The 18,228-nt window shown below is 62.5% G+C and overlaps 1 protein-coding gene across 2 annotated transcripts; it reads right to left on the bottom strand.

The window, feature by feature from the left end:
- Positions 1–1,671: 1,671 nt before the first annotated feature.
- SEMA4A (semaphorin 4A) lies at positions 1,672–12,089 on the bottom strand. 2 transcript variants are annotated; one of them, XM_069878728.1, is made up of 15 exons: positions 11,990–12,089; positions 9,689–9,829; positions 8,060–8,220; positions 7,892–7,954; positions 7,001–7,099; positions 6,446–6,554; positions 6,231–6,347; positions 6,023–6,153; positions 5,767–5,936; positions 5,535–5,685; positions 4,599–4,788; positions 4,406–4,521; positions 4,155–4,315; positions 3,532–3,647; positions 1,672–2,374 (listed from the first exon to the last, which is right to left on the bottom strand). In XM_069878728.1, exons 1-15 carry the CDS (start codon positions 12,009–12,011, stop codon positions 1,767–1,769), a joined length of 2,355 nt encoding a protein of 784 aa, XP_069734829.1. In that variant the 5' UTR covers positions 12,012–12,089; the 3' UTR covers positions 1,672–1,766. The 2 variants fall into 2 exon arrangements, with proteins under 2 accessions (XP_069734829.1, XP_069734831.1); XM_069878730.1 differs by lacking the exon at positions 11,990–12,089 and adding an exon at positions 10,542–10,668.
- Between the last annotated feature and the right edge of the window lie 6,139 nt (positions 12,090–18,228).

The raw sequence follows: 18,228 nt of genomic DNA, 5'->3' as shown, positions 1-18,228 counted from the left end.
GCCCCGTCCTGCCGTCCCACGGCCGCCCCCCCCTCCCCCCATTGCCCGGCCCCGCTCGGCGGCCGGAAGTGAACGGCGGCGCCTCGAGCAATCAGCGCCCGCCACCCGCCGCCATCTTGGAAAGGGGCTGACGCCGCGCCGGAAGGACCCCTACGCACTTCCGCCCGGAGTTCCAGAGAGCACCGCCCCCTCCCTCCCCTGCGCCCCGGGGACGGAGTGCGCATGCGCACAGCGGGGAAAGACGGGGGAGGGGTGAGTCTCCCCCGCGTCTTAAAGGGGCCGCGCCGAATTACGGCTCTTAAAGGGGCAGCGCAGCAAAACCAGCGGTGACCCCTGTCTCGCGGCCCTCCTTGCACCCCTGAACACACACACAACACCCCCCTGCACCTCTGAACACACACACAACACCCCCCTGCACCCCTGAACACACACACAACACCCCCCTGCACCCCTGAACATGCACACAGCACCCCCCTGCACCCCTGAACATGCACACAGCACCCCCTGCACCCCTGCACCCCCGAACACGCACACAGCACCCCCTGCACCCCTGAACATGCACCCCCTGCACCCCTGAACATGCACACAGCACCCCCTGCACCCCTGAACATGCACCCCCTGCACCCCTGAACATGCACACAGCACCCCCTGCACCCACGCACACATCACACATTGCAGTCGCTTTTCCTTTTAATACAAAAGTCCAGCGTACAAAGAGCAGGAACATGGGCAGCTGAGGCGGCTTCGAAAAAGAAGGCTCAGCGTCACCACAAAGGCAGCGGGGGGCAGCCCGGGGGGAATGTGGGGGTCTCAGCGCTAGGGTTGGGGGGCTGGAGGGGCAGGGTGGGTGCCTGGGGGGCGGGGGGAGCCCACCTGGGCTTGGCTTTCCCAGTTTGGAGCTCCTTGGCCCATGGCCATGCCTGCTCTTGGCCCCACGTCCTTGTCCCACAGCCACATCCTCCCTTTGGCCCCACATCCTCCTCTCCTTGACCCCACATCCTTGTCCCATGGCCACGTTCTTCCTCTGTGCCCACGTCCTCCCCATGGCCATGTCCTTGTCCCATGGCCACATCTTCCCCTTGGCCCCACGTCCTTGTCCCATGGCCACGTTCTTCCTCCGTGCCCATGTCCTCCCCTTGGCCCCATGTCCTTTCCTCATGACCACATCCTCCTCTTGGCCCCATGTCCTTGCCCCACAGCCACACCTTCCCCTTGGCCCCACATCCTCCCCTTAGCCTCATGTCCTCCTCCCCTTGGCCCCACATCCTTGTCCCATGGCCACGTTCTTCCTCTATGCCCATGTCCTCCTTTTGGCTCCCTGTCCCTGCCCCATGGTCATGTCCTCCCATTGGCCCCATGGCCTTGTCCCATGGCCACGTCTTCCCCCTTGGCCCCATGTCCTTTCCCCATGGCCACGTCTTCCCCTTTGGCCCCACGTCCTTTCCCCATGGCCCCATGTCCTCTCCCTGTCCCCACGTCTTCCCCTTTGGCCCCACGTCCTTTCCCCATGGCCCCATGTCCTCTCCCTGTCCCCACGTCTTCCCCTTTGGCCCCACGTCCTTTCCCCACAGCCACGTCCTCTCCCTGTCCCCACGTCCCCTCCTCGCGCCATCCCAGGGCCCCGTCCCTCCTCGCTGCCCCTCGCCACCGCCCCGCTCTGCGACCTCCTGTTAAAACTCCTGTATTAAATTAAAATAAAAAGCAGAAAACCTTCACATTCACGTCCCCTCCACCCCCCAGGGTCTCCCACCCCGCTGGCAGCGTCGTCAGGCCGTGTGTCCGACGGGGACGCGGAGCTTGTTGTTATCGGCGTCCACGTCGCCATCGTCGAGCTGGAGGCAGCAAGCGCGGGAGCTCTCGTCGTCCTCCTCCTCCTCGCTGGCGACGCCGAGGGCCGGGGGCTCGCTGCTCCCTCCGTTGAGCGGCACCTTCTCGCGGCGCTGGGGGCTGCGGGGCGCCCCGCACCCTCGCACTTTGCTCCTGGCCTTCAGCTGGTTGTGGTAGGCGAGGAGGACCAGGCAGGCCGCGGCGGCCAAGGTGACGGCCAGCAGCACCGTCATGGTGACAAACTCCTTCCAGTAGGACGGAGGGGGCCCGGCAGCTTCCGACCCCCACGCCGCCCCCTCCTCCTCGGCCCCCGCGGGGTCCCAGAGCTCGTAATGAGCCACGGTCCAGGTGTAGCCGTTCTCGGTGGCCTGGCACTTGTAGGCGCCCGCGGTCGCCCGTTGCATGATGACCACCAGCGTGTGGTTGGGGAGCAGCGCCGAGGCCCCCCGATCCCGCCGCCCCGGGGGCTGCTGCCAGCTGTAGGCGGCCAGCGCCGAGTGCCGAGGGCACGGCAGGCGAACCACGGCGTTCAGCGGGGGGCTGAGCCCTGCGGGAAGGATGGAACCAGAGAATCATAGAGTCACCAGGTTGGGAACGACCCACTGGGTCATCGAGTCCAACCATTCCCATCAATCACTAACCCATGTCCCTCAGCACCTCGGCCACCCGGCCCTTAAACCCCTCCAGGGAAGGGGACTCAACCCCCTCCCTGGGCAGCCTCGGACACTGCCCAGTGACCCTTTCCGGGAAATATTTTTTCCTGATGTCCAGCCTGACCCTCCCCTGGTGGAGCTTGAGGCCATTCCCTCTCGTCCTGTCCCCTGGCCCTTGGGAGAAGAGCCCAGCTCCCTCCTCTCCACAACCTCCTCTCAGGGAGTTGCAGAGAGCAATGAGGTCTCCCCTCAGCCTCCTCTTCTCCAGGCTAAACCCCCCCAGCTCTCTCAGCCGCTCCTCTTCTTCTCCAGCCCCCTCCCCAGCTTCGTTGCTCTTCTCTGGACTCGCTCCAGAGCCTCAACATCCTTCTTGTGGGGAGGGGCCCACAACTGACCCCAGGATTCGAGGAGCGGTCTCCCCAGGGCCGAGGCCCGAGGGAGAAGAACCTCCCTGGCCCTGCTGGCCACGCCGGGTCTGATCCAAGCCAAGATGCCCTTGGCCTTCTTGGCCCCCTGGGCCCCTGCTGGCTCCTGTTCAACCAACCCCCCCAGGTCCTTCTCCTCCAGGCAGTTTCTAGCCAGACTTCTCCTAGGCTGGAGCTGCTCAGGGTTGTTGTGCCCCAAGTGCAGGACCCGCCATTTGGCCTCGTTAACCCTCCTGCCGTTGGTCTCAGCCCATGGATCCAGCCTGTTCAGATCCCTTTGGAGCCTCCTGACCCTCCAGCAGATCCAGCTTCCACCCAGCTCAGTGTCATCGGCAAACTTGCTCAGGGTGCCCTCGATGCCTTCATCCAGGTCATTGATAAAGACACTGAACAGGGCTGGACCTGTGGGTTAGCACCCCTGGCACCCTCTGTCTGATCCAAGCCAAGATGCCCTTGGCCTTCTTGGCCACCTGGGCCCCTGCTGGCTCCTGTTCAACCAACACCCCCAGGTCTTTCTCCTCCAGGATGGGGAGAGCGGGGTGATGCCATGCACCCCGTGTGCCCTGTCCCCCCACCGCCCCCCACACTGCCCCCCTGCGCCCTCCTGCCGTGCCCCCACACTCAACTCTCTGCGGCGATGTCCTCCGGTGGTGGCCCCCGTGTGCGGGGCATGGCCACGCTCCGTCCGCGGTGGCACACGGTGGCCGGGCTCCCCGCCTCGACGTCCTGCAGCCACGAGCTCCTGCCGGGGAGGGTGGCATCAGCGCCACGCTCACCTCTGCGTCCGAACCCCAGCCCGCTGCCTCGCTCACTCATCCTGCTCCCCTCTGCATCCTGCTCCCCTCCACTCCTGCTCTCATCCCCCTTCCCATCTCACCACATCCCCATTCCCAGTCCAGCACCCCTTCCCAGCGCCTCCCCACTCCCACTCCAGTAGCACCAGCGTGCTGTCCCCCCTCCACATCTCCCTTCCCAACCTCAACCTGCATCAGCATCCCGTTCCCCTCCATGTTCCTCTTCCCACCCTCATCCCATTCTCTCCTGAGCTCACACCAGTGCCACCAGCATCTTTCTCCCCTCCACATCCCCCTTTCCACCCTCATCCCATTCCCTTCCCAGCTCACACCAGTGCCACCAGCATCTCCCTCTCCTCCACATCCCCCTCTCACCCTCATCCCATTCCCTTCCCAGCTCACACCAGCGGCCCCATCACCCCGTTCCCCCTCCTCCTCCCCGTTCCCCCGCTCACCGGTCCTTGGCGCTGCGTGCGGGGAGGCAGGAGCCCTGCAGGCTGTGCCAGGCGCAGTACGGGTCCCGCGCCAGCACGCACTCAGCGCAGCTCCGGTGTTGGCTACAGTTGGCCAATGGGACTTGGAGGACGCCTCCCGAGTAGCCCACGTAGAGGACACCCTGGGGAGGGAGAGGCGTGGGGCTGAGCCTCCCCTGTGCCCCCCCAGTGCCAGGCTCGGCGTGGGCAGTTGAGCCCTTCCCATCCCGTACCTTCCCCGGGGCCAGCAGTAGGTTCTTCACCGGCTCTGGCGTCCCGAAGAGCTGGATGCTCTCCACAATATGGGAACCCTCTGGCAGCTCCACCGCTTTGTGCAGGAAACCTTCCGCTGCGGGGGGACAGGGGACGTCACTGGTGTTTGGGGGGCACAAGGGGCACCTTGCGTGAACCCCCACGTGAACCCACCTGTGGCCAGGAACATGACGCGGTAGGTGGCCCCTGAGATGCCGTGGGTCTCGTCCACCGCGATGCGCGTGTACGTGACGCCCGTCTTCACCAGCAACGGGCGTCCCTGCGTAGGTGCCACCTTCCCGTCCATCAGGAAATGGTCCTTCATGAAAGTGAGGGCTTTGTCAGACGAGGGACCCATGTAGCACTGCCGGGAGAGAGGAGTCAGAGCTGGTGTGGGGAAACTGAGGCACAGGGAGGCGATGGATGTGCCAGCATAGAATCATTGAATCATCAAATCATAGAATGATAGAATCATAGAATCATCAGGTTGGAAAGGACCCACCAGATCATCGAGTCCAACCATTCCCATCAATCACTAACCCATGTCCCTCAGCACCTCGTCCACCCGGCCCTTAAACCCCTCCAGGGAAGGGGACTCAACCCCCTCCCTGGGCAGCCTCGGACACTGCCCAATCACCCTTTCCAGGAAATATTTTTTCCTGATGTCCAGCCTGACCCTCCCCTGGTGGAGCTTGAGGCCATTCCCTCTCGTCCTGTCCCCTGGCCCTTGGGAGAAGAGCCCAGCTCCCTCCTCTCCACAACCTCCTCTCAGGGAGTTGCAGAGAGCAATGAGGTCTCCCCTCAGCCTCCTCTTCTCCAGGCTAAACCCCCCCAGCTCTCTCAGCCGCTCCTCTTCTTCTCCAGCCCCCTCCCCAGCTTCGTTGCTCTTCTCTGCACTCGCTCCAGAGCCTCAACATCCTTCTTGTGGGGAGGGGCCCACAACTGACCCCAGGATTCGAGGAGCGGTCTCCCCAGGGCCGAGGCCAGAGGGAGAAGAACCACTTTGGGTTCCCATCCTGCTTGCACCACCACCTCCCCCAGTGCGAGCACACAGGGCGAACTGGGACAGACCCATGGGGACCAGCAAACCCTCGTGTCCCCAACACTCACGCTGCCGGGCCGGGGACTCATGTCGGGGCCCCCGTAGACCGTCCAGCGGGAGCTCTCCTTGTTCAGCTCCTTGTATTTCCCCTCGAAGACCTCTTCCAGAGCCTCCTGGCTGTAGGCGCAGACAGCTGCGCTGCCCGCCGTGCCCGCCTGCCTGCGGGGACACCATGGTGGGTTTTGGGGGGTGACGTGGGCCCCCAGAGCACCCCCAGCCCCCCAGGGGGACGGGACCCACCACTGCGAGGTGAAGACGGCGTAGAAGTCGGCGCCACCGCCGCGGCGGGGCAGGGCGAAGGCGTGATGGATGACGTTGAAGGGGAAGCGGCCGGGTTGCGAGCACACCAGCTGCGCCTTGAGGAACGTCGTCCACTTCTTCTGCAGCACCTTGTCCCCTCCGACATCGCTCTGTAGGAGCCAGGGGGACGCTCAGCCCTGGGGTCATGGGAGCTGGGTGTCCCCTCATTGTCCCTCGTCATCGTCCCTGCACCCACCTTGCAGACCCGAGCCACCCGCGGCACCAGGAGCCGCTCGAAGAAGTCGAACTCGTCAGCGGTCTCCTCGAAGAAGAAGTAGACCTTGTCGTCTCCCGAGATGCTGAAGGAGGCCACGAAGGCAGCATCGGCTGTGGTTGAGGAGCTGGAGTGAGGTGGGGGCAGCTCTGGCCACCTCCCCAGCACGGAAGCCTCTCCCCGTGCTCACCCGAAAGCCAACGGAGGAAGGCGTCCGTCTTGAGCTGGGTGCGGTTGCCCAGCGAGCGGGAGATGATGGGCTCGTTGCCCTGGAAGTTGTTCATGGTGCCGGCGTAGAGCTCGCCATCTGCTTGGAGATGGGGTGGGGGGTGAGTCCCACCCAGCAGGGACCCCCCCAACCGTCACCTTCTGCACAACCGTGGGGGCTACTGGCCCTGTACTCACCCACCAGCAGGGCCGTGTAGGTGTGCTGGGGGTCAAAGGGGCACTGGCCCTTCCCGTCCAGGAAAGGTTGTCCTCTGCTGTTGGACACCAGCGTGAAGTTCTCAAGATGCTGTGGGAAAGGGGATTGAAAATCAGCTGGTGGAGTTAAACCAAACCCCAAACCTGCAAGAAGTTGCTATGGTCTGTGGGGAAGCTACGGTGCTCAGCAAGAGGGGAAACTGAGGCAGGAGAGGCTGCATGGGGTCACCTGGAGAAGCTGGCACCCAAAATCATAGAATCATAGAATGGTCTAGGTTGGTAATGACCATGAAGGTCATCTGGTCCAATTCCATTGCACTGAGCAGGGATATTTTAAACCAGATGACGTTGCTCCAAGCCCCATCCAACCTGGTCTTCAACCCCTCCAGGGATGGGGCAGCCACCCCTGCTCTGGGCAACCTGGGCCAGGGCCTCCCCACCCTCTCAGGAGAACGTTTCTCCCCAAGATCTCAGGGCAGGGTCACAACACGTCCAGAGGGCCCCATCATCTCCGTCCTTGGCAGGAGGGACGCTCACGATGTAGGTGCAGGCGGGGCTGAAGGCGTAGGTCCCACAGACGTAGAGGTGAGTCTGGTTCAGGGCCACAAGAACTCGAATGAAGTTGAAGCACTCGGTCTGCGGGAAGGAAGGAGCAGAGAATCATTGAATCGTTTAGTTGGAAAAGACCTTTGAGATCCTCAAGCCCAACCATCCCTGTCCTCTACTGAACCATCCCTGAGCACCTTGTCTTTTAAACCTCTCCAGGGATGGGGACTCCACCACCTCCCTGGGCAGCCTCTGCCAGAGCCTGTAAACCTTTCAGTGAAGAAACTCTTCCTGATGTCCAATCTGAACCCACCCTGGTGCAACTCAAGGCCGTTCCCTCTCATCCCAACATTTGTTGTTTGGGAGAAGAGACCAGCACCCACCTGGCTCCAACCTCCCTTCCAGGAGCTGTGGAGAGCGATGAGGTGTCTCTTCAACCTACTTTTCTCCAGAATCACCAGCCCCAGGTCCCTCAAATGCTCCCACAACCCCTCTTCTCCAGCCCCTTCCCAGCTCCGTTCCCTTCTCCGGACGCGCTCCAGCCCCTCAAGGTCTTTCTTGGAGTGAGGAGCCCAAAACCGAACCCGGGATTTGAGGATTCAAGTCCAGGGGGACAATCCCATCCCGGCTCCTGCTGGCCACCTCATGGCTGATCCAAGCCAGGATGCTGGTGGTTTCTTGGCCACCTGGGCCACCGGTGGCTCCTGTTCATCTGCTGTCACCCAACATCCCTAGATCTTCTTTCCACCTTCTCTCCCCCAAGCTTAGAGGGTCGCGTGGGGTTGTTATGCCCCAAATGCAGGATCTGGCACTTGATGTTGGGGCTGAGCATCCTTGCAGCTCCATGGGACCCCCCCAAGCCTCCCAACTGTGCCGTCTCACCTCTTGGCTCTTCTTCTTAAAAGCACACTCAGAGGTTTTCTGGGCTGTAGGTCCCCACGTTATCTGTGGAAGGAAGGGAGATGGTCCCCAGGCCACCACTGCCCAGCCCGGGTGGGGAAACTGAGGCACGGTGGGGGCTTCACCTCCCCGAGAGCGGGCGCTGCTCACCGAGGCTTTGGCACGGATGCTGCCCGGGGTGCCGACGCTGAGGGCCAGCACGCGGTCCCGTGTCCCCACGTAGAGCTCCTCCTCGCTCTCCCGCAGGAGGAAGATGTCGTAGTGGGAGACGTTGTCCTGGCTGAAACGCGTCAGGGTCCGCCGGGGGTCCCCTGGCAGCAGCACAGAGGAGGGGGTGACAGGGATCGAGGGACACAGACACTCAGATCGCAGCGCAAACCATCCCCCCCCAGCCAGCAGACGCAGCAGCTGCCGCCGTGTCTGCATCACCTCTCGGGGAGGAAATGGGGTGCTGCTTCCCCTTGGCTCCCCCACTTCCCTTCCCAGGTCCCCACTTCCCTCCCCAGGTCCCCGCTTCCCTCCCCAGGTCCCCGCTTCCCTTCCCAGGTCCCCGCTTCCCCTCTTGTCCCCTCAGATCCAGCTGGTTGGACACCCCCAAGCTGCAAAACCCGCGCATCCCTCGCCCTCGGATGCTGCTTCCTTGTCCTGTAAGAAACAAGGTGCGTTTTCCCCCCGGCGCGATGCTGAATTTGGGGGGCGCACGACCCCACGGTGCCATCCTGGGGGAGGTTACAAGCCCCCTTGGTGCCCTCAAAAACATCTGGGGCCGCAGGCTTCTTGTTTGGCTTCCCCAGGCCCCCGAAGAGGGAAAAAGGAAAGGGAGATTTTGCAATTCTCAGAAGATCTCGAAGGGGAAGTGGCAGCGTGGGCCGTGGGGGCACAGAGGTTTTTTTGCCTGCCTGAACGCTGCCCGTCCTCGGCGCCACCAAAATCTTGCTCTGTCACTTTTTTTCCTCCATCCAGGCTGGCCCCGAGGAGCCCCCCGAGCGCTAAAACTTTCTGGAGCTCCCCCATCCTCGTGATAGCCCCCTGCTTTGCAGCACCCTGTGCCTCCAGCACCCAGCCCCGTCGCTGCCGGCCTCGGAGAGGGGGAACGAGATGGGGAGGTGGTGATGGAGAGCAGCCCACGGGTCCCAGATGGTGGATGTTCAGCCCTGGGTATGGATGTTCGGTCTTGGGGATGGACGCTCAACCCTGGGGGTGGACACTCAACTCTAGGTGTGGATGCTCAACCCTGGAGATGGATGTTCAACCCTGGGGATGGACACACAACCCTGGGGATGGACGCTCAACCCTGGGGGTGGACACTCAACCCTGGGGGTGGACACTCAACCCTGGGGGTGGACGTTCAACCTTGGGGATGGACAGACAAGCCTGGGGCTGGATGCTCAACCTTGGGGATGGGCGCTCAACCTTGGGATGGGTGTTCAACCCTGGGGATGGATGCTTAACTTGGGGATGGACACAACCCTGGGGATGGATGCTCAACCCTGTGGATGGACGCTCAACCCTGGGGATGGACGCTCAACCCTGGGGATGGATGCTCAACCTGGGGATGGACACACAACCCCGGGGATGGACACAACCCCAGGGCTGGATGCTCAACCCCGGGGATGGACACTCAACCCTGGGGATGGACACTCAACCCTGGGGGTGGACGCTCAACCCTGGGGGTGGACGCTCAACCCAGAGGGTGGATGCTCCAGAGCTGTCCCCAACCCAACCCAGCTTGTCCCCATCCTCCCCCCAGCCCTCCGTGTCTCTCGGGGCTGTACTCACCGTGGAGGAAGGTGACGCGGGGCAGGGGTTCTGCGCAGAGCAGGGCAGCCGGCATCATCACCCCCCAGAGCAGGCGCAGGGCGGCTGCGGGCATGGCGGGGGGCGGTGGAGATGCACCCCTCGAGGCTCCCGGCACCGTCCCTGCGGGAAGGACGAGGCTTAGCGCCGAGCGCTGCTGGGGACGCGTGGTACGGAACGGAAGCGAGATGGGGGAAGCCAGCAAGCCAGCGCGGGGGGGCCGTGGGGCCCCAGCACCTCAAGTCACCCTTGGCACAGGCAGAGAGGCCTCAGCACCCTGGGCTGGGCTCCGGGTACCACTTTCGCTCCCAGCACAGGGGTGTCCAGGTTCTCCTGCCTTTGCCCCCCACAGCGTCCAGCCCCACCAGGGATTCCTCCCTCGGTGCCTGGAGGGTCCACCAGATTAGAGGTGGGCTGGGCCACTCCCCTCTTGCAGCTCTTTTTGCAGCTCTTAGAATCATAGAATCACCAGGTTGGAAAAGACCCACCGGATCATCGAGTCCAACCATTCCCATCAATCACTAACCCATGTCCCTCAGCACCTCGTCCACCCGGCCCTTAAACCCCTCCAGGGAAGGGGACTCAACCCCCTCCCTGGGCAGCCTCGGACACTGCCCAATCACCCTTTTGGTGAAGAACTTCTTCCTGATGTCCATCCTGACCCTCCCCTGGTGGAGCTTGAGGCCATTCCCTCTCGTCCTGTCCCTTGGGAGAAGAGCCCAGCTCCCTCCTCTCCTTCTTGAGGAAGCACTGGAGAACGAGCAACATCTGGAGAACCACGGGGTCCCCGAGATCCCTCACAGGTGGCCACCGTGTCCCCAGCGAGCGGCATTACCTCTCTGGTGGGCGAGGACGGAGCTGGCTCATCTCCACCCCTGGACCATCGGCACCCAACTTGGGTCTGGCCACATGGAGTTGTGGCCAGTAGCCCCTCGCGGGTCCATGCCCAGCGTGGGGCCGAGGTCCAGCCGCGCTGCCAGGCTCCCGGCTCGTGGCAGGGCTCCTTGTGGCCCAACCCAGCCCAGCGTGGCCCCGCTGGGGATGGTGGGAACCAGAAAGTCCTGCTGGAAAAGGACGAGCCTCAGCAGGTTGGGAGAGCGGGCGCCTGCCTCGCAGGGAGGGCAGCGAAGCCTGGCGGAGGGAGCTGGGATGGGAGCTGGGGTGCTGTGCTCCTCCAGCTGGGGTGACAGGGGAGAAATGGGGTGCCCCAACACCTGGGGTCCCTTCCTGGCTTCAAGAAAACTCTGGGATGAGAGCAAAGCAATGTGGTTTTTCCCGCTGATGGTGAGGATCGACAGTGGGGCTGAGCATCACCCCATAAACAGCATCATGGGGCTGAGGATCACCCCCCCCCCACACCCCACACAGCCCCTGGGGTTGAGCATCACCCCCACAAACACCCTTGGGTCCGAGAATCACCCCCACAAACACTCTTGGGTCCGAGAATCACCCCCACAAACACCCTTGGGTCTGAGAATCACCCCCACAAACACCCTTGGGTCCGAGAATCACCCCCACAAACACCCTTGGGTCCGAGAATCACCCCCACAAACACCCTTGGGTCCGAGAATCACCCCCACAAACACCCTTGGGTCCGAGAATCACCCCCACAAACACTCTTGGGTCCGAGAATCACCCCCACAAACACCCTTGGGTCCGAGAATCACCCCCACAAACACCCTTGGGTCCGAGAATCACCCCCATAAACACCCTTGGGTCCGAGAATCACCCCACAAATTGTTCCATACGTCTGAGCATTGTCCCCTTCCAATCAGCTCCATAGGGCTGAGAATCCCCTCACAAAGAGCTCCATGGGGTTCAGCATCACCCCACAAAGAGCTCCATGGGACATCACCCCCTGAACATTCCCTGGGGCTGAGCATCACCCCACAAACAGCTCCATGGGGTGGAGCGTTGTCCCCCACAAACACCCCCGGGGTTGGAGGATTGTCCCCTACAGACAACCCCATGGTGCTGAGTATCACCCCACAAAGAGCTCCATGGGGCTGAGCATCACCCCCCAAACACCCCCTGGGGCTGAACATCACCCCACAAACACCCCCATGGTCACTGTCCCCCCAAAACAGCCAACCCTGTCCCAGCAGCCAGAGTCCCTGCAGGCTCCATCCTCCTCCCCAGGCTCCTCAGGGATGCCTGTGGGTGAGAAAGCCACCAAACCCCAAGCCCTGGTGTCCCCCCAACACCACAGTCACATCTTTGGTACCCCAATATCCCACTCCAGCCAAAGCTGAGGAGCATCCTGTCCTGTTGGGACCTCCTTACCTGCCTCCCCTGGTGTCCCCATCCTCCCGCTGGGACACGGACCCCCAGGAGGGCAGTGTTGTCCCCACCACCTTACTTGGCTGGGACAGAAAGCTCCTTGTAAAGCCCAGAAAGTAGGTTACTCTGCCCCGGATTTCCCACTTGGCGAAGAACTGGCTGAGAAACGGGGCCACTGGAAGGCTTGGACCAGGCGCATTGTTCTGCCCTGGGCTGGAGCCACCAGGGGCTGCTGGAGGGGGAGGAGGGATGGGAAAAGGAGCCGAGGCTCCTCGGCGAGGCTGAAGGCTCAGGGGGACCATGGTGGGGCTGGGAAAGGCTCTGGAGAGCGTTGGCTCAGCGTGAGGCAGCTCTGGGGTGAAGCAAGAGCAACCACAGGGGGTGGGGAGATGAAGGTCCATCACAGCCCTGTCCCACCGTATTTCTGGGTCCCCTGGCCAGAGCAGCCAGATTGTGGAATCATGGAATAGTTGGGGTTGGAAGGGACCTCAAAGCCCATCCAGTCCCACCTCCCACTGGATCAGGGGCTCCAAGCCCCATCCAACCCAGCCTTGAACATCTCCAGGGATGGGGCGCCCTAAGATCTCATCTCAATCTCCCCTCTTGCAGCTCAAAACCGTTCCCCCTCCTTGTCTCCAGCATTCCCTGATCCAGAGCCCCTCCCCACCTTTCCTGGAGCTTCTTTCCATACTGGAAGCTGCTCTAAGGTCTCCCTGGAGCCTTCTCTTCTCCAGGCTGAACAACCCCAACTCTCCCAGCCCGTCCTCGTACGGGAGGTTCATCCTCCTTGCAAGGAACGGTTGAACCTGGCCGAGGACAGACCCAAACCCATCCCAGATTCATCCCTCGTGCTCAACAAGTTGAGCCACGATGGTGACCAGGGCAGGTGTGAAGCTGGTGGCCACGTCAGCGCTGATCCCCTGGCTGCTGAGACTTTCTCTGTGCCTCAGTTTCCCCAAGTGGCTGGGAACTGGGCTTCCCCTGCAGCAGGGGAGAGTGCGGCCCCTCTCTGCTCCATCCCCAAACCCCCTCCTGGATCCCCCCTCAGGAGCATCCCCGGGCCGTGGGGAAAGCAGGGATGCTTCCAACATCCAGGGAAAACTCAGGGGCTGGGGGAGCCTGGTTTGGCTTGGAAGAGGCTCCTTCAATCCCCTCCAAGACCTGGAGCAGGAGGAGATGTGGGGGAGACGAAAAGCAAGGGAGGAGGAGGAGGAGATGAGCGAGGATCTGGGAGGATGCAGAGGAGGAATTGGGGGGTGCGGCAGGAGGTAGGGAAGGGATCCAGGAGGTGGGGAATGCAAAGGGTGGGGACAGATGTGGGGCAGCAGGCACAGGAGGACGCACAGAGGGGGAGGTTGGGGAGCAGAGGGGGTGTGGAGGGCTGCAGAGGAGCCGCGGGAGGAAGAAGAGGGGATACGGGTGGGATGCGCAGGCGAGGATGCAAGGGAGGGGGGATGCAGGGAAGCTCTGCCTGGGGCTGAGACCTCATCAGCCCCTTTGTCACCGCCTGGCAGCCTCAGAGCTGCTTGAGGGTTATAGGGGGGTCCCCAAAACCCCACATCCCCCCCTAAGAAGCCTGCCCAAACCCCCCCTCCCGAAGGAGCCCCCCCCCCCCCAGCCCGGTCCCGGTGCCGGTGGTACCGACCTGTGGCAGGAGGGGCTGGAGGGAGCAGCATCCCTGCAGGGCCAGCGGCTCCTGCTCCGGTTGCCTTGGTTACGGCTTTACCTCGGCCTCACCCCCCCCCCATACCTCCCCCCCCACACCCAGACAGACAGACAGACAGACAGACCCAGGAGACAGACGGACACCTGCAGTGGCACAGCCGGGCGCGCACCCGCACACGCGTGTGCACATGCATGAACGTGCAACCCCCCCCAGATGTGCACGGACACCCCCCCCTCCCCGTGCACCACATCTGTCTGGTCCAACAGCTCTCAGGACGCATCCCTCTGCCCCCCCCCCCGGGCTGTAACGTGTCCTGCACCCCATCTTTGTGCCCCCCCCCACCCCCGGCCCGATTAGCATCTGTCCCTGCATCCCATCTCTGCATCCTCAAATCTGTAGTGCACCCCCACATCCTCACTGCATCCCTGCACCTGCATCCCTGCACCCCTGTATCCACACTGCATCCTCATATCCTCACTGCACCCCTGCATCTGCATCCCTGCACCCTCATATCCTCACTGCATCCCTGTGATGCATCCCTGCACCCCCACATCCTCACTGCACCCCTGCATCTGCATCCCTGCACCCTCATATCTTCACTGCATCCCTGTACCTGCATCCCTGCACCCCCACATCCTCACTGCACCCCTGCACCTGCATCCCTGCACCCCCACATCCTCACTGCACCCCTGCATCTGCATCCCTGCACCCCCACATCCTCACTGCACCCTTGCATCTGCATCCCTGCACCCCCACATCCTCACTGCACCCCTGCATCTGCATCCCTGCACCTGCATCCCTGCACCTGCATCCCTGTGATACATTCCTGAACCCCTGTATCCTCACTGCATCCCTGCACCTGCATCCCTGCACCCTCATATCCTCACTGCATCCCTGTATCTGCATCCCTGCACCCCCACATCCTCACTGCATCCCTGCACCTGCATCCCTGCACCCCTGTATCCACACTGCATCCCTGCACCCTCATATCCTCACTGCATCCCTGTACCTGCATCCCTGCACCTCCACATCCTCACTGCACCCTTGCATCTGCATCCCTGCACCCTCATATCCTCACTGCATCCCTGTGATGCATCCCTGCATCCCCACATCCTCACTGCATCCCTGAACCCCTGTATCCACACTGCATCCCTGCATCCTCATATCCTCACTGCATCCCTGTACCTGCATCCCTGCACCTGCATCCCTGTGATACATTCCTGAACCCCTGTATCCTCACTGCATCCCTGCACCTGCATCCCTGTGATACATTCCTGAACCCCTGTATCCTCACTGCATCCCTGCACCTGCATCCCTGCACCCCCACTTCCTCACTGCATCCCTGTGATGCATCCCTGCACCCTCATATCCTCACTGCATCCTCATATCCTCACTGCATCCCTGCATCTGCATCCCTGAACCCCATATCCTCACTGCATCCCTGCACCTGTATCCATGAACCCCGTATCCTCACTGCATCCCTGCATCCCTGCGCCCCCATATCCTCACTGCATCCCTCTGCATCCATTCCCTGGCCCAGGTTGCCCAGAGCAGGGGTGGCTGCCCCATCCCTGGAGGGGTTCAAGGCCAGGTTGGATGGGGCTTGGAGCCCCTGATCCAGTGGGAGGTGTCCCTGCCCATGGCAGGGGTGGCACTGGATGCTCTTTGAGGTCTCTCCCAACCCAACCCAGTCCATGATTCGATGAGACAGCCCGGGGTGCAGCCGTGGCACCATCAGCTGGTCAGGATCTGGTCCTGAGCATGGTTCCCCCCAGCACCCGATTATGGCTGGTGACTCTTTCTCCCTCAAAGCCCATCAGCCCAGTCAGCTCCAGCTGATCCCTCTTCTCCTTTCGCCCCTGCCCTCCTTCCCCTTCCCAGCGGGGTGGGGGGAGCAGGGTGCTGCAAACCCCAAAGCCGGATCTCCACCATCCCAGCTTCCTCCCTCTGCAACCGCGACCTCAGGCGCGTCACTTTGTCCCCAGCTGGGAAGCCCACAACTGGGAGCTGCTCCACACACCCTGGGTGCTGCTAGCGTAGAATCATGGAATGGGGTGGGTTGGAAGAGACCTCAAAGCCCTTCCAGTCCCACCCCTGCCATGGGCAGGGACACCTCCCACTGCATCAGGGGCTCCAAGCCCCATGCAACCTGGTCTTGAGCATCTCCAGGGATGGGGCAGCCACCACTGCTCTGGGCAACCTGGGCCAGGGCCTCCTCACCATCACCATGAAGAATTTCCTCCTAATATCTACTCTGAATCTTCACCTTTCCAATTTAAAGCCATCCCACTTCTCCTGTCCCAGCCCTCCCTGATCCAGAGCCCCTCCCCAGCTTTCCTGGAGCCCCTTTGCATACTGGAAGCTGCTCTAAGGTCTCCTCAGAGCCTTCTCTTCTCCAGGATGAACAACCCCAACTCTCTCAGCCTGTCCTCATACAGGAGGTTCTCCAGCCCTCAAATCATCTCCGTGGCCTCCTCTGGTCTCGCTCCAACAGCTCCATCACTTCCCTGTGCTGAGGACCCCACTTCTCCAGCTTTTCCACCCCCCTAAAAGCAGGGAACCAGCTCATCCTGGTGGTCCCTTCCCACCCCGTGCTGAGGGTTCCCAGCGCTGGGGCCACCCATGTCCCCCCATCAGCTGCTGCCCCGGTTCCCACGGGGCTCAGGAGGTTGGGAATCATAAGGAGCTTGTGCTTTGCGCCTGGAGCCTGAGCCGAGTCCTGCTCTCAGATCTACCCTGGCCCCCTCCCACCCCAAGGGCTGCACCGTCACCCCCCAACTCCTGCCTGGTGCCCCCCAAGGTTGCTCTGGGGGTGTCCTGGGATGAGCGACGCCTTGGGGTGCCACCTCGGGGGGTGGCAACGGGCTCAAACTCACATCTCCCCCGCTTTGGGATTAGCGGCACAGCCTGACCTTAATCCCCCCCGGCACGCAGGGGCCGCCGTGGGGCTGGTGGGGCCCCCAGCACCCGCTCCACCCCAGTTAAAACCCAGTGGCTTCCAACTCTTGGGGTCAGTCCTGGTCCTTCTCCATCTCAGGGGTCGCTCCAAGGCTCCCTTGTGCCACATCCCCTTCCAAAGCCTGGTGGTCTCCTCTGAGCGCGTTTGCCGTGACCAAGCCCTGGTGCTCCCACCTGGCCGTTGCCTCCAGGTGCCACCACAGAGACCCTGATGCTTGGTTGCACAAGTGAGCGAGGCTGGGTCGTGGTCACCCTGCCCCGAGCTCCTGGTTTCCCTCTTGCCAGGCTGCTGGAGGAGCCCAGAGCTTGGCTCAGACCCTTGGAGCTGCACGAGGAACTGGAGGAACCCAATCCTGACTCAGTGCTTCAGCTGGAGCGGGGCTGGAGCTCTGGCATGGGTGCTTTGTGCATGGTCCCACCAGGCTGTGCAAGGTCCCCATGGGCCATACATGCTCCCCATGGGCTGTGTGTGGTCCCCATGGGGCTGTTCAGTGTCTCCACAGGGTCATGCAAGGTCTCCATGGAACGTGCAAGGTCCCCATGGGCTCTTTGAGGTCTCCATGGGCAATATATGCTCTCCATGGGCAGTGCAAGGCCCAGATTGGATGTGTGTGGTCCCCATGGGGCTGTGCAATGTCTCCAGTGGGTCATGCAAGGCCTCCATGGGGCTGTACGAGGTCCACATGGGATGCGTATGGTTCTCATGGGACTATGCAAGGTCTCCATGGGCTTCACAAGGTCCCCATAGGGGTGTGCAAGGTGTCCAAGGGCTGTACATGGTCCCCATGGGACTGTACAAGGTCTGTATGGGATGCTTATGGTCCTCATGGGGACGTGCAAGGTCCATATGGGATGCTTACGGTCCCCATGGGGACATGCAAGGTCTCCTCGGGGTCATGCAAGGTCTCCTTGGGGCTTTGCGAGGTCCCCATGGGTCCTGTGGGACCGTGCAGTGACCCCCCCCCAGGCCATGTGAGCCGTGGGGCGCAGACGATGACGAAGTGATGCCACCAGTTCAGTTCTTCCCAGCGTGACCCAACCCTGCTGTGCTGGGACTCCCGGGTCTCGTGGTGGGGTGTGGGGAGGACCCGTGGTGTTTCCCGTTGCCTCCTGACCTCGTTTCTCCTCGCGGCGCGGCTGGGCAGGAACATGAGGTCCCTGAGCGTGGTTGCCTTCCCCCCGAGTCATTCCAGAACTCGCTATTTTGGGCAGGAGCCCCATGGCCTTTGGGGCACGATGGTTCAAAGCTCAAGGTCGGGATGGATTCCCACCTCCATAGCCCAGAAGGGATGAGCCACAGCTCCTTGGACTTGCCAGAACCTGGCGTTGGGGCATCCTGGAGCCGGCACAGAGACGTGGGGCACAGGGAGGAGGTGGCACAGAGTTGGGGTGTCCCCTGTGCCCTGCGAGAAACCATCTCCAAGACCCCAAGGAAGGGAGGTGGGTGCCTTGATGAGACCCTCAAAGGCGGCGGTGCCCCACAGACCCCTTCGCACCCACCACCCTCGTGGTGCTCAGCTCCGTTTGAACCCAAATCCAGGGCGATGTGACCCCGCGTGGCTGGGGGGACCCAGGCAGCCGAGCCCTGCGGTGGGGACCTCAGGATGGACACCCCGGC

This window comes from Phaenicophaeus curvirostris, chromosome 29 (genome assembly GCF_032191515.1).
Source record: "Phaenicophaeus curvirostris isolate KB17595 chromosome 29, BPBGC_Pcur_1.0, whole genome shotgun sequence".
NCBI lineage: Eukaryota > Metazoa > Chordata > Aves > Cuculiformes > Cuculidae > Phaenicophaeus > Phaenicophaeus curvirostris.
The sequence above is the reverse complement of the archived record's forward strand: the minus strand, read 5'-3'. Positions and strand labels throughout refer to the sequence as shown.

Excerpts from the sequence above, each read along its gene's own strand:
- SEMA4A (XM_069878728.1), bottom strand. The coding sequence starts at position 12,011 with ATGGGGACACCAGGGGAGGCAG. Across the intron at positions 4,316-4,405 it reads TACTGCTGGCCCCGGGGAAG|GGTGTCCTCTACGTGGGCTA; the intron begins GTACGGGATGGG and ends CTCCCTCCCCAG. Across the intron at positions 3,648-4,154 it reads GCACGCAGCGCCAAGGACCG|GAGCTCGTGGCTGCAGGACG; the intron begins GTGAGCGGGGGA and ends CCTCCCCGGCAG.